This window comes from Protobothrops mucrosquamatus, unplaced genomic scaffold (assembly GCF_001527695.2).
Source record: "Protobothrops mucrosquamatus isolate PMUCROS unplaced genomic scaffold, P.Mucros_1.0 scaffold_197, whole genome shotgun sequence".
NCBI classification, from domain to species: Eukaryota; Metazoa; Chordata; class Lepidosauria; order Squamata; family Viperidae; genus Protobothrops; species Protobothrops mucrosquamatus.
Genome location: NW_015386273.1, coordinates 421053 through 444931, shown reverse-complemented (window position 1 = coordinate 444931; position 23879 = coordinate 421053). Strand labels below are relative to the sequence as shown.

Genomic DNA, 23879 nt, shown 5'->3' with positions numbered 1-23879 from the left:
GCTGCATATTTAATAGGACATGTGGGAAGACAGGTTATGTAACGCTTTATACAGGCTGTTGGGTTTTTCTGTTGTACAGCTAAACGCTAAATATTTTACTTTGAGCAAAAGCTATGTGGAGTGGAAAACTGGAACACCCTTGTTTTTCTGAGTTTGCACCAAACAAAAACAAAAATCAAGAGCGAACAAAGTTTTGAACGTTACATTCCGAGAGCTCAGTTTTGCATTAATTTGATGCTGCAGGGTAAACACCGGCATTTAGAGCATGCTATAATTGCCTGTCTGGCCCCAATTCCACAATAGGGAACATGCCCAGTAAAATTTACATAGATCATACCCAGCTGTCAAGGGCAGGAAAATCAGAAGTCCAAGCAGTTCAAAGGAATATAAAGATTTATTGCAAAATCTTATGCTCTCTACAAGAATCTGAACTATTAACAGTCAAAGCAAATTGGTGGTAGATAAGAGTCAATGGAATCCAAAGCGGACTGGACTTAGATCTCTTTTGGGCACTAAGGAATTCAAGACTGATGATGCTTTTGATCCCTTCCCTCCGGATCTTTACAATTCATAAGTGCTTAGTAAACAACGTGTTGTCTGGTCCATTTGTTTTACTTAATAATACACATTAAATTCCTAATTTCTTTTCCAGCCACTGATAAAATACATCCCATATTTGAAAATATTCTGTCTTTTCTTTTTCTGTAATCTTCAGTGTAAGTCTATCCATTTCTGCGCAGCCCAGTCTTTTCTTGATTATCTCTTCTTCAGGCGGTGTTTCTTCATTATTCCAATACTGAGCAAATACAATTCTTGCTGCTGTTAATACATGCAACATTAAATGTACATTTTCTTTATCGTATTTTCCTGATAATATACCTAATAAAAATAGTTCCGGTTTAAAATCTACATGTTTTCTTAACATCTTGTCTAACCAGACATGTATTTTTGTCCAAATTTGTTTTGCTTTAGGGCACATCCACCAAAGATGGTAGTACGTGCCTGGTTTTTTATTGCACTTCCAACAGTTACTAGACATGTTTTTAAACATTTTTGCTAATCTTGCAGGTGGTAAGTGCCATCTATAAAACTTTTAATATAAATTTTTATATAAATCATCAAGAACTGGGTTCTTGATGATTTAATAGTCATGTTTTAAGGCACCAGGCTAGGAACCTGGAGAGTGTGAATTCTAATCCTGCCTTAGACATGAAAACTGGCTCGGTGACCTTGGGCTAGTCCAGGGGTAGGCAACCTCGGCTCTTTTATGACTCAGGAATTCTGAGAGTTGAAGTCCATGAGTCATAAAAGAGCCAAGGTTGCCTACCCCTGGGCTAGTCAGTCTCTTTCAGCCCAAACTCACAGGGTTGTTGTGGGGAAAATAAGCATTAGATATGTTCGCCATTTTGAGTTCCATAAAAATAATAAAGGTGAGGTATAAAATAATTAAATAAACAAGAAAATCTTCTTGTTGAATTCTCAAATTAGCCAGCAACTCAATCCACTCAGCCTGATGGATTTCTAACCAGGTCAAACTCTGTTTAGCAGTTTGAAAAAAAAAACAAGCTTCATTGCTGCCACCTAGCTGAGTGTCTTATGCTGCCATTTCCTTAATAATAATGTTCATTAATAATAAAGTTAATTGATGTTAATTAATATGTGGTCCGTAATTTAATTCTACTTTTCCTGTGCAAGCAATCAGATTAAACTCCTGTCTCTTGTAACCAGAGCTTTGTATCTACGAAAGGGGGTCCCCAAATAGGTATTGGGTCTACCCCTCCCATTGCTTGCTTCAGCTTTACTTTCCAGGCAGCCTCTAACAGAAGGACCCATATAGGCCAGCGTACAACAGCCTCCAAGAGAAAAGATGTACTCATAGTTTATTATGCAATGCCAGATTAAGCTAAAAAAATCTACACAGATTTGTCTTAGCAATGTGTCAAGGAAAGCCATAAATGTTTGCTTTGAGCACAGCATGTTATGTGAGCATAATTATGCACCCATATTTAGGGTTACAAAACCTTCCAAGGATCTCATGCATTAGATTGGTGTATTTACCCCAAAGCAACTAGTGATACCTTCATCTCTGAAATAATATTCCTTAACCATGAGGACTAGAAAATTAAAAAATGCAGAATGTTGGGAGTGTAGAGGGAGATAACAGAATTAATCACTGGAAGCAATAACCAAAATTCAACTTAGCACTTTGTCTCAATCACACGGCGGAATGGGAGTGCAGTAATGATGAAAAACTTTTTTCTTTCTTCTTCCAAAGAAAAAGCTTTTAGCTTTGCTGATTCAGAGCTAACAATATGCTGCTTCAGCAGATGTCAACAGCTACATGTGCACCCTGTGATGTCTGACTAATGTAGCCAAGGATTAATTCTGTTCCCAGTGTGTTGTTTAGATCATCTAAATATTTTAATGGAACAAATCCTCTATTCAATGGGAATGTGAGATGTGATCTAGAGCACTCATCTAAACTATAATTTGGTTTGCTCTGGCTTTGTGTTATTTGAAAACTATCTTAAGAGTGCTCAACATACCACAGCAGAAAATACATCAATGCGGTTATTTGTGAATAACCATGGTAATACAACAAGCACAAGAATACTTCCACATGGCCTAGAATGTGAATGAATAGAAAGAATGTCCTGGGGAAATGGGGAGGGGGGGAATATGTGGAATCTTTGATTATTTTAATGTTTTCCTTGGATGCTGTTAATTCTTTGAGCTAGGACAGGCTAAGTGTCAGACACAAATAATCAGAAGCATTCATTGAGTTCAAAGCACAGAAGAGTTTATTACTCTATATAAGAATCTAGTGGCAGTGCAATGACTCCAAACTGATGACATGTTTAACCCCACTTTCCAACTCAGCCTGCACTTCTACAGCAGGGGTCTCCAAAATTGGCAACTTGGGAACTTCAACTCCCAGGATTCCCCAGCCAGCATATAGAAAACAGAGGATTCATTGAATGTTACTGTATCATTGTAAGGTATATTAACAGAATCTTGAAAGCCAGTCCAAGAATATCTCAATCTTATATCAAACAAAATCCAAGTCTGGCTGAGTTTCTTTCTCATCATTTCTTCTTTCTCTGGGCTGTTTAATCGTCAAGTCCTCCTTAATGGTTTGCTCATTCCTTCGAAATTCCTTTACAGATCCCAATATTGACCAACCAGATATAAAATCAAGGCAACAGAAGCTAGATAGAAAATGCTAAACAATGCAATTATTTATGCAACTCATAAACCACAGGCTGCAATGATCAGAGAAAGCTTCATGTGAGACGGTTATGGGTAGCAAATTTAATACAACTTTATGAAGGGAAAGTTTGGTCCTGGCAGATCTCCACATCCCACATCTTGGAAAATAAACCACTTGTAGTCAGGAAATCAACTCAACATATTGCAAATGTGTGAGTACACCCCAGAATCTATCTTACCTACTCCAGGTTGGCATTGTATATCTCCACTTTGTAAAAAGAAATTTCAAAATACATTCTCCAAATACTTCAAATACTTCCACAAAACTTAGAATATTGATTTTGGAGAAAGTGTTCCAAGGAAAAATGATATAGAATAACCAAATTGCAAAAGTTATATAAATTAAAATGTAAATTTCTTTTGGCAGGAAAAGATTTTTGTGTAGATGAAGGGTGATCAAAGTGTGCAACTGGTAACACTGAACTAGAGATAAGTAAAATTCAAAATAGGAAGACTTACTTTGCTAAAGTTATAATTGTAGCCTATTAACCCTAAACTGAATTGTGTGGTCATATATCTTACATTTTTTATCTCTAGCCATGATGCACTGTGTCTTGTTAAATTATTTCCAGGAAGGAATCGCATTTACTGCCTATTTCCAAATAACTTTGCATTGTCTCCAGTTTCAAAGATTGGATTGGAAACTGGGATCTAACTCATTTCTCTGCTCTAAGTGAGAACAATGGTTTTAATCAATCATGGAGAAAAGCAACAATAGCAATTGCATTTAGATTTATATACTGCCTCACAATGCTTTACAGCCCTCTCTAAGTGGTTTACAGAGTCAGCCTATTGCCCCCAACAATCTGAGTTCTCATTTTACCGACCTCAGAAGGATGGAAGGCTGAGTCAACCTTGAGCCAGTCAGGATCGAAGGAATCGAACTTCTGGAGTGAGCAGTGAGTTAACAAAGGGAGATTGCAAGAGAACATGTTTCATGGCTGGCTGGGGAATTCTGGGAATTGAAGTCCATACATCTTAAAGTTCCCAAGACTGAGAAACACCGTTTTAATCATTTGAATCAAGCGTATTTACTGTGTTTTAATCTTAGTATGGGAAATGAGGAATTAATTTGCTTAGAGTAATTGCTAGTAGGAGTGGCTTACATGTCTAAGGAGGTAACTAAGGAAATGAAATTCTGATCTGCCCACTCGGTTCGCACTATCTGCAGGGCTCTTGTCTTCTCCCAGGTGTTAATCATGGCTACCCAGTCATCAAGAGGTGGTTCACCTCTACCATTATGTTTTAAAACATAATTCTGAACCAATATTCTATCCCTGAACCAAATGTGTCTTCCTTCCCCAGTGATTCATCAGTAGCACAGACTTGTAACGCTCCAATTTAGAGGATTTCCCCACTAACAACCGGACTCTACTTCCAACAAATGCAAATTAAACCAGAGAAAGAAAATGAGACTTTTCAGTTTCTAGGCAGGCTGAATGAGAGATTCTGATCCGTGCCATCAATGTGATTTTTAAAAGTTCAAACAAACAAACAAAAAAAGTCAAAATGGCATCAGTTGCTCCTCTTCTTACCAGTTATAAAAAACATCCTTCAACACATTCAAATCAAAACCCCAAAGCAAAATAGGCAAGGATTAGCCAACAGATTGTCAGCTCATTTATTAAGTGGGCTCAATGGAAGAGTGGAACATTAAGAACAAAAAGCTCAAGTCCACAGTCACATTTAAAACCATTGTAAGAGAATCAAAAGCAAGTTCATTTGAGCAGCATGGCTCCTGCCTCTGACCTGCTGCTGAATTCTAATCCATACTGAACAAGGGGTAAAATGTCTTTTTTCCATCTAAGAGGGTTGATCTTTCTCATCTGCATATACATTTCAGTATTAATACTGCAAACCTAATGCAATAAATAATAGTACAACTTTAAAGATAGCATACTCCAAACCACCTAATTATACCGATGCTTTTACTATCTCCAAATTTTTCAGATGGGGACAAAACACCCTTGTCTTAGCTGGATTCATCCATCTCATCCAGAGGTTGTGTGTGGACTTCAATTTTCTTGGGAGGAATGTAGGACCCCATTCCTGCAGCCCTCTCAGCTTCCTCCTGGGTGTAGGGCTCCTCACTCAACTGTTTCAGTCTTAAAGAAAACAGAAACAAATCCAAATGTTTTGCAAATGCTGATATTCCAGTTGATGAAGGGCACAAAACCTTAATGGAATCACATCTTCTTTGCATTGGAAGACATTCTGATTATATAGTTGGTAGATATATGTGTCAGGTAGGACATTCAGAAGAGATAGTCCAGGTCAGTGATGGCGAACCTTTTAGAGACCGAGTGCCCCAAACCCCCACCCCAACCCCCATCCCTGCTCCGCCCTGCCCACTGGGCCACCCACCAACTCCACAGCTCACCCAGGCAGCCCAGCAGCGCCATGGTGGCCTTGCCCTCCGCCCATGCCCCGCAGCATCATCTGCACGCGACGGGGCACAAGGGCAGAGTCTTGTCCCTGCTGCCCGGCTACCATGTCCTTGGCTGCGCTGCTTCGCATGGGCCTCGCCCAGGGGTGACTCTCCTCTGGGGGGACTGCTAGTGAGGAGGGGGTCGTGGGAAGAGGTGGGGCTGGGGAGACGGTGCGTGTGCCCACAGAGAGGGCTCTGAGTGCCACCTCTGGCACCTGTGCCATAGGCTCGCCACCACCAGTCCAGGTTCAAGAAAAGGAGGGTACCCCCCCCCCAAATAAATAAAATTAACATTACCTCTTTTTGTGGACTTTTGATCTGAAATGATCCTTCATACCTTTTAAGTCAATGAAATATCGCCTAAGAAGAGACAAGAAGAAACAAGCATACTGAAAGCTGGTGGAAAGTCAGTTGGGCCTAGTGATTTAGTTGTTGGACAGGGAAAGCTGGATTCTAGTCTTTAGAAGTAAACCCCAACCAAAGAACTGCCAAACAAACTAACAATTAACAACCCAAAGACCCTCTACCACTCCCACCAAAACTGACAAGACAAGCCACTACAATATAAAATGAGAGCAAACCCCACTCCCTATTAGCTCTGATGATGATACCCAGGGCTTTTTTTCTCACAGAACGCCCAGAACGGAGTTCCGGCACCTTTTTTGGATGGAACCTTGTAGGGTAGGCAAGGTGGGTTGTATGACATGTGTGAGTTCCGGCACTTTTTTTTTTTTTTACTAAAAAAGCACTGATGATACCTAGTTTGGGTAATAAAATGTCTGCCAATATTCAAGCTCAAAGACCACTAAGGACCCCTCATTCCAGTTTTTCTTAGTGCATGACTTAAAATGTAAATAATGAGCCTACAGGACTATCAAGTAATTTTTTTTAAAATAGTGACCAGATTTGGGCTGCAGTTTAAGAAACAACCTCTCTTATTTTTTTCTCTCCCCTCCCCGCTAAAAACCCCGAAAGAAAACATAAGAGCTCAGCTTCATCTTTGCTCCCTTTGTCTACAATTAGGGCTCCAGGTTTGGATTGCAAAAATCTGGATGGGATGACAAAGTAATGCAGAAATCTCTGACTCTTTTGTTATCACCTAGCAACTGCCTAAAGGGTTTTTTTTTGCATCCTAATTAGTTTAATTTTTAACTCCACAAAATAAGGACTTCTTCAGCTCTTTCTTTGAAAGAGAAAAAAAAGCAGATTCTTCACTTTTCCAACCTACGTTCTGCAGCTAAAATCTTACATTTTGATAGGCAACTCTCATTTATGTCTAAAGTAGCATTTTTCAAAATTGGCTACTTTAAGCCGAGGATTTCAACTTCCAGAATTCCTCCCCCAAAAAACATGCTAGCTGGGGAACTTTAGAAGTTGAAGTCCACACCTTACCATTGTCAAGACTGAGAAACACTGGTCTAAAGGGACATAAAGTTTTCTATCCCACAACCGAGGAAGTTGGTCGGTTCTAATTCTTATCTCTATATGCAAGGGGTATTCCACGGGGACCAACCCGTTTCCCCCCCCACCGCCTTTCTCTCTTGACGCACGCGCAATGCAGGCAGTAATGCTGGGCATTGCCAGGCAGGTCGGGATCCAGCTCTTGGCGCAGCAGCTTCGTCGCGTTCTCGGGCAACATGTCGCGGTGGATCTGATCCAGATCTCGTCGCCGTCGCTTCGTTTTCCACTGGCGGGCCAAGGAATGCGTCTTATGCGAACCCGTTCGACGGGAGCTCTTGGGAGCCATATTCCAATTCCGACGCTCGCCGGGGAGAGAAAGGAAGCGTAACTTCCGCTTCTCATAGGCGCGCGTGACGTCATCTCACGGCGCCACCCTCTGGGCGTTTTCAAAATAATTTCAGTATGGATGAGATGAAGTTCTGTAGCCCATCGTGGTTATGAATGAAATGACCAATGGGAGCACCAAGAAAGCATAACTTCTACGAATATATTTCTAGATATTTAATATATATAAAATATATCCAAGTTTCCACAATTCATCTGGAATGTAATAGCTGGAGAAATAAATGACATAAATTAACCAAGTGTTTGCGAAACTTGGCAATTTTAAGATGTGTGGACTTTAACACTCAGAGTTGACTCTGGCTGGGGTATTTTGGGAGTTGAAGTGCACATGTCTTAAAGTTGCTGAATTTGAACAACAGTGAGCTATCCTAACATCAAATATTAATGGCACATTTCAATTCAAAGCCTCATTTACAAAGATACAAAAGCTTGCAATTTAACCAAATTCAGGGAAAAGCAGTTATAGTGGATTAATAAACAGGCAACATTAAAGGACTAAAAAGCATACTCGTTTGTTGGATTTAGAGCATGTACTGTATTTCTGCTACAGAACGACATTCAAAGCTGCTGGCAATTACATTTATTTAACATAGTGTTAATTGGAAATACTGGTGTGTTCTTAAACAAAAGTGCCATCTTGACTTAAGTGACTACATTTATATGGTTTCCTTGGCAGAATCATGGAACTAGCTTTGCGCTGCCTTTGGAACTAGCTTTGCGCTGCCTTTTTCCAGGATATCTTAATATGACCGTGTTCTCCCAACGCTAAGAGTATTTCCGTAGCACAAGTATTTCCAATTTCCACATAAAACCATTTGAAGTCCACTTATAATCAGTTTTTTAGAGATTCAGAATGCATGATGTGGAAGATATCTTAGAGGTCATCTACACCAATGTCTTGCTCAGGGCAGTAATCCACTAGAATCTAGTGACTACTAGATTATCCCCCCAAAGCTCCACTGTTTTTAATAGAGGAAGGCAAGAAAGAATATTAATGTTGTGTCTAGAGAACCACCACCAAAAACTACTTACCTCCATTCCACATGAAAAGACATATTTCTAATTCCTCTATCAATAGATATGTCTGCATGCATTTCTGGTTGTTTAGTGCATTTATTACATTTATATTCTTTTCACGTTTTGTTATTTGTTTTGACAAAAAGATTGTTGTTAAACTGATACTAGGTAGAATTTTTTAGTTCTGCTCTGTTGCTGTTTGTTAAACTTCATGTTTCTTGTTGTAACACTTCTATTGTTAGCAACTATGTATTATATATAATGTAATGCAGAGGGTTTTTTTTTTTAAAAAAAATAAAACTTATTAGTTTCAGTCTCTATTTCTTGATCTGATTTGTAGGTCTGATTCTACCATCCTTAGAAAAGAAAAACCAGTGACTTTCCAGCTCTTTATCCTTCTGTGGAATTCCACTTTAAACCTTTAAGATGAACATAATTAGAATGTAATTCTATCCCATTAAGAGGTTGTGTTGTAGTTCACCATTGCTTAATGTTTAGTCACAAAAAGTGACCCTTTGACCTAAGGCACTGTTGTGGTTTGTGTGTATGTGCTTTCCTAATGTCCAGCTAATCCTCTGTGAAGGAAATAAACATCCTCAGGATTCCTCATCAAGATATTTTATAAGCAAAAGATAATAACCCCTCTGGCCTGATCAGGTTTCACTTGGAGGTCATTACATTGTATTGATCTAGGTTTCTCTTGCTTTCAAGTGGATCACACTATTCTGTTTCCTGTTCTATAATACGAACACTGCTTTATGTTACAACAGGTGACACTTCTCTGGGAAAGGAGTCAGCATGGCAGAATCCTAAAAGATGATCTAACTGCAAAATTATGAGTAGCATTTCCCTTTTGGATGGAATGATGAAAACGTCTCTTGGGAGATTAAGGCCTAATGGCCTTGGACTTTCTTGATTCAAATCTGTATTAGGACCCCATTCATTTCCCCATTCATTAAAGTGATAACAAAAAATAAAATAAAATACGCCATTGTCTCCATGACATACAAAGGGATAAAAACAAATTGTATGGAAAAATACATGATTTTCCTTCTTAGCAACCCATAAATCTTAGGTATTGAGATAATCCAAATATTATAAATAATATAATTAGATCCATTACAGGTTGCAATCAATGGGGTATAATGCATCACTCAAGATGTGAAATTTTGACACCACATGCTCTTTAGGTGAGTGAACTTCAAATTATTTGTTATTAATAGATTTGCACGAACACTCAAGTTTAGTGTCCGTTTATGCTCTACTTTTCTATCAGGTCAATAGCTTGCCATGGGTTAACTACCCCGAGTATTTATCCCTATGGCAGAAGGGGACAGATTTCTGAAGCTGGGATACAGCACCCACATGTGCTCATGTGCGCACACATAATCTCCAGTGGTTGAGATACATGTAGCGGTATATAATGAAGAGGCAGGGCTCAGGTTTTGAGGGAGTTTGGGAGAGAGGATAGTTTTAGAAGGAGTCGTTCCCTTCTCACAAATCAGTTCATTAGAAAATTGTTTTCTATGCTCCCCTCCCATCTCCAAAGAAGCATCAAAATTTCTCAATGCCATGATTTCCAGCATTCCCGGTGACCTCTGAGCCACAGTCACCCTCATTAAATGTTGGGTGAATAAAGGACGTGAGTAGATAAATGGATCCCAAGTTTAAGTTTGGACAAAATTCGCTTTACAACTCTTGGATCTGAACACACTTCCCAGTAGGATTCAGCTTCGTGAGGAACCTGTGTTTGATATAGATTGGCTATATGAAGCATAGCACAAATGAGTCTGTGGCATTAGCATATGGTTGCTAGCACAAGACAAAAGAGTAGCCACTTCATTAACAATTTGTTATCGTGTTGCTGCACCAGGCTGAGAAATAATAAAGACATTTACCCACATTTAAAGGCAATGGACAGGCATCTGTCAAGGGGAGAAGGGCCCCAGCTGAAACAAGTTGGGTGATGGAAAGAGAACACCTTGCCTTCTCTTCAACAGTTAAACCATAATCTGGAAAACCAACTTCCTTGCAGGTTTTAAGACACCGTTTGGACATTTGGCAGAGTGGGGGGGGGGAGAGATTGGCATTCTGCCTAAAGCAGAAACTAAATCCAGGAAGGAGAAGACGCCAGTCTGCAAGCTATCGGCTCTACAAAATAATTTATCTGTCAGCAGCTATTTTAAGCCTGCTGCCTAGCTCCTACATTCCAAAGCCCGTTCTTGCAGGAGATCAGTTACAGGGTGCAGACAATGGGGTGTAATGCAGCAACTTAGGAATGCTTTCCTTTACCATTTCCTTGTGATTCCAAAGTGGGAGAAACAGTCTGCTTGGGATTAGGGAACTTCTGAAGCCAAGTGGTACATTCTGAAGACGAGGGGGCTTTCTACACAAAAAAGGGGGTTTGCCCATAAAGAAAAGTTTAATGGACAGGGGTCATCAAGAAGCATTAGTTTTCCATGTGTGAGATGAAGAAGACAAGCATATTTATTTTTTTTGCACAACTTATCTGGGGGTGGGATGCCAGTTGTTTCCAAGAGCTGTCATCCATTATTATTCTGGCTCAGCCATGTGTCTGATTCTACTTTGTTTTTTTGAGATGAATGCTGTATGCTTCTGAATTGTTAATGAAGACACCAGATCTAAGGAGGAGGCAGCTAGAAACAGGTGTGAAGTAGCAGGACACACTAGCTTCTAGCGGAGCTACTAATATCCCGCAGAGCCTCCAAAGCAGCTGAGTGCTGTGGCACAATGGCCAATGGAACTTAACCGGCTTAGCGCTCAATGCAGAAACTGAAGAAAGAACGGTAAAGCTTAAAGTTTCTCTTGCATCTGAAGAAACCGAGACCACAAAAGCTGAACTGGCCGTTGCAATAATGTCTCAGGGATTCTGGAGAGTCTACAAGACAAAAGTACTGCAAGCCCTTGGTGGAGAACCTCAAGAAGAGGAGCTTCAAGATGAGGTAGAGCAATCCATGATGATCACACCTCTTCTTTTTCCTTGGCCCATTCAACATAGGCTTCATTAGCTTTCCCACCCATTCCATATGGAGGGATCTTCATTCCTAATATTTTTCAGCCGGCAAAGCCATTGACAAAAATTCAGGGGGGTGGGGAGGTAAAGGTCACACAACTTGAATGTGGTGGGGAAGATCCCAGATATCTTCTACTTTCTATTTTTTATGGGAAACAAGTCTTTAGCCCAGAATAGAAACAGACAGTGGGATATATGTGACTATCGATGATCTACTATCATTCTAATTCTTGCATTTTTTTAAAAAAAATAAATAAGGGGCAGAAGGCACGCTGTAAAATGATATTGCTTCTAACATCATCTTTACCTTCAAAAATGCTTTGAGGTGGACCACACATATAATAGGTCTCATCTTGAAAGAGAACAACAATGGGAGGCTATTACCCCACTGATTCTTTCAAAACAAGACTTTTTTCTGTTTGATCAGGAAAAAACCCCGCAATGATAAGCTGAGATGATAGGGAGCATCCTGAGACAGGATACTAAAAGAGGTGGCAAAGAACAAATAACTAATCTGACCTCTGATCAAGTGGTTATTTCTGACTACAGATAGTCCTTGGCTTACAACTGTAATGGAGCCCAGAATTTCCATCACGAGAGTTGTAACGTGAGGCACCCATGTGACTGACCTGATTTTATATCTTTTTTGTGGCAGTCATTAAGCAAATGTGGAGGTATTAATGGGCATTCTTTTGGCAGAAACTGGCCAAAATGTCTGATTTCCAGCAAAAAAAAAAAATGTAAATCACGTCATGTAACCATGGATTGCTGCAACTGGCCATAATGGTGAGCTGAATGTCTAGTGCCTGCAATGTGGTCATGTGACCATCAGTGTGGGGGGGGGGGTGATGCCCTCAGAACTCTGGAACTGGGTTATAAATATCTTTTGGGATTGTTTGTGGCAAATTTGAATGGCCACTAAGCTAAGAGAACTACCTCAGTGTGGCAGCTTTTTCTAAATGGGTAATGTTTCCTCAATAGCCAGCGTGTGTGCATTATACCAGAGTCCCCAACCTTTTGGTCACCAGGGATCAGTTCCGTGGAGAGAGGTTTTTCCGCGGACCGGAGGGTGTGTGGTTTTGTGTGCTGCCTGCATTCCCCGGATGGGGCTTTGCTTGTTTGTGTGGACCGGTTGCTGGCATGCCGTGGCCCAGTACTGGTCCACGGACTGGGGGTTGGGGACCCCTGCATTATACTAAAACCAAAAGTTCCCCCAACCCTAGTTGAAAATGCGGTTATGTCCCTTGATTTAAAAAAATCTCTGTTGATTGATTGAATCAGATTTTTTGACCATCTACCCACCTGTCTAAGCCTGAACTAATTTCCCAGTGATGCAGGAAAAGAAACAACACGCTCCCCACCCCCTTAGGTAAAAAAGCATTGGAAACTTCATAACTTTAGGAAATTTGATACCCATCCCAATCTGGAATGAAGTTGCTCCATTCTGCCCAATGACAATACTGGGATCACCTTTGCAAATCATTAAATCATCACCAATCTTTTTTATGTGCACCAAATCTGTTTTATGTTCAATTGCTATTATCAGATCAGTCCAATGTAGTCTCCTTGAATGTAGAATGTTGTTATACTGTCTGCAAAATGAGGCAGACTCTGACTGGCCACTGACAATCCACCACTAATTATAATATATTGTCTTCGCTTTTACTTTATTTTTATGTTTCTTATTTGCAATGTTGGTCTGTGACCGTAATATCAATTATTATTATTATTATTATTAAATAATCTTTGGGATGGGAGAGGGGAGAATGTTGAAAGACGATGTGCAACATTTCATTTCAAAATAGAGTAAGGCAGCTCAGCTATCTTTATTCTGCTCTCTCTATGGAATGGTGCCACAGTTTCTGGTAGAAGCAAAAGGCCACTGTTGCCTACATAATAATAATAATAATAATAATAATAATAATAATAATAATAATAATAATAATAATAATAATAATAATAATAATAATAATAATAATAGTAGTAGTAGTAGTAGTAGTAGTAGTAGTAGTAGTAGTAATAATAATAATAATAATAATAATAATAATAATAATAATAATAATAATAATAATAAAGTTGGACGAGACCTTGGAGGTCATCTAGTCCAACCCTGCTAGTCCTGCTCAGGCAGGAAACCCTACACCACTTCGGACAAATGGCTGTCCAGTCTCTTCTTAAAAACTTCCAGTGTTGGAGCATTCACCGCTTCTGGAGGCAGGTTGTTCCACTGGTTAATTGTTCTAACTGTCAGGAAGTTGCACTAACAATTCCCAAAAGATGATCTCTTATTTCAGAGTGAGAATCCTCAACTGGTGGAAACTACAGACTCCATACTGCTGTCGGAGGAGGGATTGAACTCCGTTTCTCAGTTGGCTCGGCGGGTAAGAAAAGTCACTGTCCTCATACAGAGCCAAACCTCCTTTTAGATTTCTGAAGTTGCTATTGCATAGTAGACAAAAATGCCTGTGCAATTTGTCACTAAAGGTATCATCCTGTGAGAATAAAATGGCTGACTCAGCCTTTGAGGGGAGGGGAATTTGAAGGGAAGGGAATCTGTGAACTCTAGGATTATCAATAAAAACAATGCATCGATATATTTCCAAAATCGGCACACTTTTCAAAAAGATTGTCCAGAAATATTTAAATTGTCAATGAAAAGTTGCTAGTTGGGCCAATAGGAGATACTTATCCTCTGGTATAAAAATATGCATTTGACGCTGAGCACATTAGAAGGAAGTGAGACATAGTGAGGAAAAATTAAGTGAAAATGTAGTTTTCTTCCAAGTGACATGTAATTTATTGAATGGAATTGAATATTTTATTTGGCCAAGTGTGGCTCTACATACAAGGAATTTGTCTCCGGTGCAGATTTATATTGACATAAAGGACATTTCAGAACCGATGCCATAAAATAAAGGGAGGTCTCCTACTTGAAAGAAAGAGTATTGTAAATCTATTCAAACTGTTAAAGGGCAGAGACATCACAATGATTACGACGCTGGGTATAAACCATGGACTTCTCAGTTGTAACAGATGTTGTAAAAGCTACACCATCGGAAAGCTGAATGAAATAAAGCGGATGCCTTTGAATTGTGGTGCTGGAGAAACTTGTTGAGGATATCTTGAATTGCAAAAATAGTTCACTATTTAATTAACCCAACGGAAGCACTAATAATGAAACTATTTGGAATGCATAACACAAAAAGGCAAAAATCACTACAGAAGTCCAATGTCTTCTACTGAGTTCCATATCACTGGAGAAGACTTTTTTTCAATCTTGTTTTCAGAAGATGAGCATTTTGGTGGACTTTGAGGCCAAAAAAGGAGGGATGGAGAAACCACTTGTGGCCCAAAGAGGTCACCTGATTTAGAAACTACCCATCATCTCAGAGATTTTTACTCAGCCCAAAGAAAAAGAGTCATCTCTTTTCAAAAGACAAGTGGATTTTCTTGTTTTTTCCTTGAAGACATTTCACTTCAATTCCAAGAAGTTTCTTCAGTTCTGACGTCTTCAAGAAAAAAAAGAAGAAAGTCTAGTTGCCTTTTGAAAAAGCATCTTTTGGAACAACCATGATCTGGATGACTGAGAATCTCCATAGATTCTTTCTGAGCAGTTGGGTTGAAGAGTTCCAGTACACTATCCATTACAGAGCCCCCCCAAAAAATCCCAATCATAAATATGCTTGATTTGAAAGGAAATGTCATTGATGAAAGGGCTCTGAAGTTTGTCTGAGGAAGCCCCTTACCATGATGTCTACCCACAACCCAATTGTCTCTTCTTTGATTTTGGCATGTAGGTCCAAGGAGCTGGAGCCAAAGGCTGGAGGACCATGTCCTCTTTGTTCAGTCGGGAGGATGAAGATCAGTTGCTGGCTCCTGAACCATCTGCAGACCAGTAAGAGATACCTTTCCTTTTTCCCCTAACTAATTACAGTTCTCAAATTGCTTGAATAGGGCAGATATACCCCTTCATAAGAATGACCATCATTTTTTATCCACTTTGCAGTGTTTCTCAACCTTGAGAACTTTAAGATATGTGGACTTCAACTCCCAGAATTCCCCAGCCAACCGGACAAATATAGGGGAGTTGAAATCCATATATCCTAAAATTGTCAAGGTTGGGAAACACTGTCTTAGAGAAACAGCATGTACACAGAATCATCCCTTTACCCAGAATGCCTGTTCATTTTTATGGTCAAACAGGCACTTATGGAGAACTTCTCCCTCCAAACTAAAAGTGCCCCCCAAAATAAAAATATCAGCCATCAATCAATTCACATTCTTGGCACTTCATTCAAAACCACAACTACCCTGAAGGTTTCATTTCCTTATGTTTTTCTGATATGAGCTGTTCTTGGCTACAATTGGCAGAGGAAGCCATTGTTGCCCAAAGAATCAGGAAGGAAATGCACTGGGCCTTCAACTTCCTTATATTTGTCCAGAAATAAGTTTTAGTGTTTTGTTTTCTAGTCATGCCCACCTTTGTAAAACCAGATTGATATTAAGGAGTGTTGGCTTGGTTTTTGTCGCACTGTGGTTGATGGTTTGCATCCTTTTGCAATTACATACAAATATGAGACCACCCTTGGAATATTGCATTCAGTTCTGGTCACTATGATGTTGAAAAAGTGCAGAGAAGAGGAACAAAAATAGTAAGGAGTCTGGAGGCTAAACTGTACAATAAATGATTAAGGGAATTAGGTATGTCTAGTCTAACAAAGAGAAGGACGATGGGTGATATGATAGCAGTATTTAAGGGGCTGTCACAAAGAAGAGGGAGTCAACTTATTCTCCAAAGCACTTGAAGGCAAGCCAAGAAGTAACAGGTAGAAGACCATTAAAGAGAGACTCAACCTAGAATTAAGGAGAAAGTGGAACAGCTTACCTCTGGAAGCTGTGGGTGCTCCATCACTGGAAGTTTTGAGGAAGAGACTGGACAGCCATTTGTCCGGAATGGTATAGGATCTCCTGCTTAAGGAGGGGGGTGGACTAGAAGACCTCCAAGGTCCATTCCAACCTATTATTCTATATGGGTTTTGCTATTCAGGTGCCCATCAGAACAGGGTCCCTGCAAACTAATCACAAACATTCCTTGTTCTCTCTCTTTGCTTAGCCCAGGGGTAGGCAACTTTGGCTCTTTTGTGACTCATGGACTTTTATGACTCTAGCCCTAGCTAGAATCAGTCAGCTGTTCCTTTTGCCTTTCTTCCCTCCAGTGGGCAGATAAAATGTAACACACAACAGCTGAATGGACTCTTCAGCCTCCAAGAGTCATCATTCATTCATTCATATTTATTATAGTTGCTCAACTCCAATGGGTGTTTAAACTGAACCTTCAAGCTATACAAAAACTCTAAAAAATATGCTCTTTATTTTTATGGTATCCATTACCCTCCATTCATCATTTAAAAAGCTCAAACAAGATTAAAATGGTAAAAACTACAGTTATTAAATCTATGAAAGCAAAGCAATATCAGATATAACAGTGAAGATCTAACTGGGAAAAGTGCTTTTTGGAGAAATTACTAAGTTGGCATTCAAAACTCACAAGTGACAACAACATAAGAAAGGAGAGAGATCTACTACTTCCTTTGCACATCGTACTATAACGATATTCACGGCTAGGTTCCCAAACATGCCAAACTCAAGATATGGTCCAGATAGTACTTTATTGGCCTTACATTCTTTTTTCTTTTTTACAAAAAAAATATTAATTTTCTATTATTACATTTAATTAGTGCTTAATAAACATCATGTTGTCTGAGTTAATTTGTTTGCAGATTGTTTCCAGACAGTTTCCCACTTAACTCAATAGGTATTTTTTACTGTATATTCCATCTATGATACTTTAGATAAGCATCTGCTATGAAACTAAATCAACTACCACAATATTGTTTTAGGGAAGATCAGAGAATATATTTTACATGAGAAACATCTATTTCAATTTCCATTACTCTTAGGCAGGGCTGGGAATGACCTATGTCTGAAATTCTGGTGAGCCACTTCTACTCGATCAGCACTGTGCCCTGGAAGTGGACACCACTGACAGGGAGACCTTCACCTTTACCTCTATTTCCACTAAGAGCAAATTGAAGATCTGGCTTGGCCTAAAGCAGCTTCCTGTGTTTCTGATTTTATTCTTAGAATTTGGGGGACTTATATTAACACACTATGCAGTGTAGTTTTATTGCCTCTCCTTTCCTAAATTCTTTTCTCCTTTCAGTCCTCTAGCTGTAAAACCAGCAGAAGAATCACCTGAGAAGAAGACCGCTGGCCTTTGGGATGTTTTTGCTACTAAGTGGCAGCAAACTTCAGCTCTGGAAAAAATGACTGCCAAGGTGGACCCCAGGGAGGAAATGGTTGAGGGCAGTGGGGGGTCTGGGGTGATGCCAGCTGAGGAAGTCAGTGACCTTGGCCATGACAATGATCTCCGAGAAGCTGAAGGGGTGGCCTTCAAGTGGAGCTTCCTAACCAACAAACTGGCTGAGCTGAAGAACAAGAATATTCCCAAAAGTAACTAGGACAGACACAGAAACGGAGGACTTTGAGTGAGTGACCCTTTCTCAGTAATAACAATATATTTTATTATTTTCCAACAGCTTTCTGAAAAAAGTGCTGGGCTTAATGTGAAATATGCAGTTCCAGGTATGGGTGTTGTTAAGGATGTTAACTTTATGAACCCTTCCCAAAGTGCGTGTCTCCAATGCCTTCATTCCATTTCTCTCCTTTTCCCCCTTATAAGACAGTTCTTAGAATAATTGTAATGCTGATGGACACTTACTGTACAAAAATCTCCCTTGCCAGAGACTGTTGCCTATCAAAAAATGAACATCTCCTTCTTTCTTTCTTTCCACATTCACTTATTTTGATGGCATCAACAATGACTTTCTAAGAAAACAGAGGTCGCAGAACGATTAATCCAAGAGTCTAATCTATAGCTGCCTACAAGCTGATTCTGTGATAACGTGCTGCAAATGATAGACTTGGATGGGGAACACCTGGATGCAGCTCAGCCACGATGAGACCTGTGCAAGAGATCTCACAGACTTATGATGATAAAATGGGAGAGCTCCGTGCATGGAAATTCCAAACTCCTCGCAGAAAGAAAAGTATGATGCAGATGTTGGTGAACCAAAGTAGTTAAATCTGTTCAGGGAGACACTTTACCATAACCCATAAAGGCATTCCGAGCTTGCCAAGGAGATCTCAAAAGGTGTTTGGTGCTGGTGTTTGCAGTGCTGTCAGACCCTAGAAATTCTGTTTTCCAGGAATCTCCAAGTTTGTTTATTTATTTATTTGTAGGATTTATGTGCTGCTCATCTCATCCAGAGGTGAAGTTCAATTCCTGGCACCTCAGGAACGGCTGGGAAACATCTAAAGCCCGGAAAGTCTGTTGTAAACAACACAGATGGTACCAAGCACCAAGGATTAAAGGACTGTTTTGATCTTAGATAGTTTCCTTTATCCCTGCTGGACACAGTTACGAGGCAAAGCACATACTTAGTATGCAGACAAAGTTACCAGTTCAATCCCTGGGTTAGACAAAATTCCAGTGTAAAATCCTGTTTCAAGGTTGGCTGGTTTGAAGATGATTTCAGATCATCCTCAAATTGGGGAATTATAATGGAAGACAGGTCCCAAATCAGGGTAAGATAGCTTTCTAGGTTCGTAACTTATGGAAGCTAGTAGTCCAGGTAGACAAGGATTATAACCCTAAAAATGTGTCAAGGAAAATAGATTGGAGACTGATTTGGTTAGATATGTGGAATAAGAGAGAATTCAGGCTGCAAAACTTACTATAGCACAGAGTGTTCAAGATTCTTTTAGAACCTTCACTTATTCCTGGCACTTATATCTTCGACCTGTTTTTACAAAAAGAAGACATTGTGTGTACCCGTTGTCCATTGGAAGTCCCACATTAATCAGAGATTGATGACTCGGGTTTGGAAATACTGATAACCACGTCGTACTACCCCTTTTTTATTTCGAAGTTCGTAGATCACTCTAGGAACAGAAGATACTTGGTTCTGAGTAGTTGTCTTTCTAACTTCTTCGAAATGTCTTTTGCAACCCACTGTCAAAATGTTTCTGCTGAAGCTGGCATCATTTTTAAAGAAGACAGTATCCCTGGATTCACAATGCTGGTTTGTCATGCTGTGTAAGACTATCTACATGTGAGTTCAGCGGTTCTCTGAAGAACTTCCAGTCCACACCTCAAACAGACATTGGACATACCTACCTCATTAACATCTTCATTTTTTCAGATCTTTGCTGATGACTATCATTAAAAAATATCCTAATCTGTTAGGATGTTCTAGATACCTATCTAGTGTTTCACTGCTTAAGAAGAGGCTTCTGTTCAAACACGGTGTCCTCTGTTTCTCTTCTGCCTGCCCCAACTGTCAGCCTCAAGTAATGTTTAAATTAAGTGTGTTGAAAATTAAATACTTTAATAGCCAGAAATAGCTTCAGATTGTTCATTGTCTTTTATGCTATGGAAATGTAAGTTCATAGATAATCATGGATAACCTGCTAAATGTGGTTATAATTTGCCAGTTTTTAACTCTCCCATTCAAGAGATTGGTTCAGACTTCTGGAAAGAACTATCTGTTAGAATTTAGTGAAGATTCTGTTCAACGACAATTAGATCTTATCACCACTTTGAATAGGATAATTGAACCAAATTGCTATTTTCTCCTGAAGTCGCAGAAAGACGATGTCTCTGAAAGTTCAACAATGTAATACTCTCTTGTGCATCCACAGGCACCTTTCTCTGAGCAGATAGTTTGACTCAGATTCCACAATTTGAATCAACTCAATTCACTGAATTAAATGAATAATTTGAATCGGATCTTGGGTTATGTGCATGCTTTTAGTCTCTGCCTCTTTCCTACAGCTTGCTGCTTGGAGGAGAGACAGCAGAATATCAGAGGGAAAGGAATCTGTATCCGTATTGACCTCATAGTCTGGCTATAGCTATATCTTAATTCAGCCACATATACTCAAGATCCACCACAATATACTCATGATTTTCTTGATATGCAGCCCTTAGAGCAATGTTTCTCCATCTCAACAACTTTTAGAAGTGTGGACTTTAACTCCTGGAATTCTTTTGCCCCAGCATGCTGGCTGGAAATTCTGAGAATTGAGGACCACACATCGTAACATTGCTGGGATTGAAAATCCCTGCCTTAGAGGCAGAGAGAAACTTGCTTATTTCCCCTTAGTTATAACTATAATACAATCTGTAAACCTTTTGCACAAATACAGCAAACAAAGATATGCATAAGTAATTCTCAAGTTAAAGAAAGTAGGTATTTTGCATAATTTTGCAATGTGACCTATGTTACAGATGAAATATTCTGTTTTTGCTCATTAAGGGGGAAAGCATGACATTAAAATAGGGCTCCTGAAGGACAGGGAATGTTCTACCATGTCTTCAGCTCATGCCACTGACCACGTTCACACATTTTGAAATATAGGCTCACAATTATAAGGTTTGGAAATGTAGCTTCAGTTGTTCATTTTAATGGAATCTTGTATTTTCACGGAATAGGCTAAAATAAATTGCCTATTCAGAGTAAATGTAGGTTTTGTATTAGATGATTATGATATATCTAGCTACCACAAGGTGGCAACAGACGGACTGTCTTCAGAAATTAAAATCTTGCTCGTTTTCTACAGAACAATAATCCAGAGTTTGTTGAGCAGCATTCATTAATTGAAGGCTGCAATTTTTCATGTACATTCAGTGGAAAATATCAATTGTCTTAGAATCCATATTAGATCTGTGCATGCACACTGTTTCTGAAATGAACCTTCAGTTATATATAAAAAAGTCACCTTTCACAAACTGATACCATAATGTTGTCTGAGATCTTGAGCATCCATATTATTGAAGAGGAAGCTTTACCATTTATTGATTTGATTTGATTTGAGAAATGTATATGGTTGCCCAACTCAGGCAGTTGCAACTCATGACAGTTCTACAAAGGATAGGTAGACAGTTCCCGGATCACCTCCACACCTTTACTCCTGACTCTTTGATAGGTGTGCTGGGGTTTTTGTTGTTGTTTGCAGCTCTGTTGTGAAATAATAAAAATTGCTCTGAAATCAGCTTTTCACTGGAAACTGTGTAACCTTGAAGAGCCCAAGAGTGAGCCATTTTTCTATTGGCAGAATTCCTGTGTCTTCCCTTCTCCTGGCTACTTGTAAGGAGTAAAGTGCAATATTGCAGGCAAACTCTGCCCACAGCCTAAAGTTTGATCATGAAGTTGGCTCAGCCTTCGTTTCTTCTGAACTTGGTAAAATGAAGACCCAGATTGTTGGGGAGAATATGCAAATAATGCTTACATTGCAAACTGCCCAGAGAGTGCGGTAAAGCGCTATGGGGCAGTATATAAACCTAAAAGCTATTGTTCTTTGTACTTCCATTACTCTAGTGCAGGGATAGGCAACCTTGGCTCTTTTATGACTCGTGGACTTCAACTCCCACAATTTCTGAGCCAGCCATGCTGAGGGGAAGGGAGAGGTTTCCAAGCTGAGCCATGCTGGCTCAGGAATTCTGGGAGTTGAAGTCCATGAGTCATAAAAGAGCCAAGGTTGCCTACCCCTGATCTAGTGGGTCCATAAAGTGTAATGATGGTTGTACAACTTTGTATCCTCCCCCTGCTCCCCAATAAAGCAGGGATGAAGTTGACAAGAGTTGTGACTATATTCCTACTTCTTTGTGTTGATTTATTTATTCCATTCGCTGTTTTGTGGAAGTGAAGAGAGAATGTTGTTGCTGCAGACTCTCAGGGTGTTCCTTATTCTCAAAGCTGCAAGAAGTGCAATAAGGTACACTTCAAATTGCGATTAAAGATTAGAAGCAGAGGAGGTATGGAAGGATTCTTAGAGAGTTCTTTTTGATTCCTCCCACCATCAAAGTAGTGAACGGTCCAAACAGGAGGAAACACAGCTGAATAAAATCCTCACACCTCCCCTATAAATAATTCCAGTTTGCCAGAAGTACAGCCATTCTTTTTCCCCACTTTACAGAAATCAAGGGTTATATTCTGTGGCTGCCTAGTGTTTCTCCCAGACCAGAAAATAAATTTATTTATCTATTAATCAAATTTATAGAACCATCCAACTCACACACGGTGACTCCAGGAGACTTACAGCATTAAAAAGCCACAAGGTAAAACCCATAACATCAGCCTGACATTTGCTGAACCCCCTCAGAATGCTGTGTTCCGAAGGTTGGTTGGTATTGAGCAAAGGCAGACACGTTTATCAACAACTTTTTTAATTACAAACACAAGGAAGCAGAAACATCTTGCAGCACAGTGAAGCAAGGCATACAGGCTTCAACTTAAAGGAAGAACTACTAGAGCCAAGCACACTGGACTTGCTATCAGGAAAAAGAAACCTTGGATGATTCAATTATAGAACTACATTCAGATAGTTCTGCCCACAGGAGTGGAAATTCCTTATTGCTCAGCACTTTGTTAGAGGCCTAAATGGAGCAGTGTTTAATAACCCAACCAGCCAATGTACATAGGGGTTGTCTGTTAGCAGGATATCAGGATCATCCTTGTAGAAAAGGTGATAGGCAGACTTAAGCTTTCACTTTAAGAAACTTCACTGGCAAGTAGAGATTTGAACCAATCCTGCCTGTGTTCTCTGCTGTACCACAAAGGCTGTCAATCAATGCAAAAAAAAGGGGGGGAAATTTGTCCATCTGCTCTGGATGGCAGCAAGTAATTTCAGCCTTTAAATTAGCCTGGTGTGACATAGGAATACCGGCTCCTATGGAAATCCCTTAGAACAAGGTGAACTCCAGGAGGTGAACAATCTAAAGTTAAGGGTTTAAGAGTCGTACCATTAATTAGTAGTAATTGGTACTACCACTCTGGGACTGACCCTTTTAAAGTCACTTTCAAGTTCCGGCTGACCAAAAATTGTCATATGTCATCTATCGGGAGTACTTATGACCATAATTGAGCATAACATTTCTGTGCTAAGCAAGAAAGTTAAGTGAGTTGAGCCTCGTTTTATGACGTTCCTTGCCACAGTTGTTAAGTGAATCACTGCAGTTGTTAATAACACGGATGTTAAGTGAATCTGTCTTCCCCATTGACTTTGTTTATCAGAAGGTTACAAAAGGGGATCACATGACCCTGGGATACCACAACTGTCATAAATATGGACCAGTTGCCAAGTGTCCAAATTTTGATCCTGTGACCGTGGGCATGCTGCAATGGCCATAATTGTGAAAAATGATCATAAGTCCCTTTGAATAGTCACTTAAAGGATGGTTGTAAGTCGAGGACTATCTGT

The 23879-nt window shown here is 39.7% G+C and overlaps 2 protein-coding genes across 2 annotated transcripts; one reads left to right on the top strand and one right to left on the bottom strand.

Moving 5' to 3' along the window:
* Nucleotides 1–4857: 4857 nt before the first annotated feature.
* Nucleotides 4858–7498, bottom strand: ZNF593 (zinc finger protein 593). Its single transcript, XM_015825048.1, has 3 exons — nt 7249–7498; nt 5996–6058; nt 4858–5375 (listed from the first exon to the last, which is right to left on the bottom strand). The coding sequence occupies exons 1-3, from the start codon at nt 7443–7445 to the stop codon at nt 5243–5245; spliced, it is 393 nt and encodes a 130-aa protein (XP_015680534.1). The 5' UTR covers nt 7446–7498; the 3' UTR covers nt 4858–5242.
* An 859-nt stretch (nt 7499–8357) lies between these two features.
* CUNH1orf232 (chromosome unknown C1orf232 homolog) lies at nt 8358–18076 on the top strand. The gene is made up of 4 exons (XM_029285944.1): nt 8358–8414; nt 13850–13936; nt 15353–15450; nt 17779–18076. Exons 1-4 carry the CDS (start codon nt 8358–8360, stop codon nt 18074–18076), a joined length of 540 nt encoding a protein of 179 aa, XP_029141777.1.
* Nucleotides 18077–23879: the final 5803 nt, after the last annotated feature.

What these genes read in the sequence shown, in the direction of transcription:
- ZNF593 (XM_015825048.1), bottom strand. Translation starts at nt 7,445, where the DNA reads ATGGCTCCCAAGAGCTCCCGTCGAACGGGTTCGCATAAGACGCATTCC. An exon ending in CATTACTGCCTGCATTGCGC is followed by an intron (nt 6,059 to 7,248) that starts GTGCGTCAAGAG and finishes GTCTCTTCTTAG; the next exon opens with GCGATATTTCATTGACTTAA. An exon ending in TCAAAAGTCCACAAAAAGAG is followed by an intron (nt 5,376 to 5,995) that starts GTAATGTTAATT and finishes GTTTTCTTTAAG; the next exon opens with ACTGAAACAGTTGAGTGAGG.
- CUNH1orf232 (XM_029285944.1), top strand. Translation starts at nt 8,358, where the DNA reads ATGCATGATGTGGAAGATATCTTAGAGGTCATCTACACCAATGTCTTG. An exon ending in CCAATGTCTTGCTCAGGGCA is followed by an intron (nt 8,415 to 13,849) that starts GTAATCCACTAG and finishes CTCTTATTTCAG; the next exon opens with AGTGAGAATCCTCAACTGGT. An exon ending in TTTCTCAGTTGGCTCGGCGG is followed by an intron (nt 13,937 to 15,352) that starts GTAAGAAAAGTC and finishes TTTGGCATGTAG; the next exon opens with GTCCAAGGAGCTGGAGCCAA.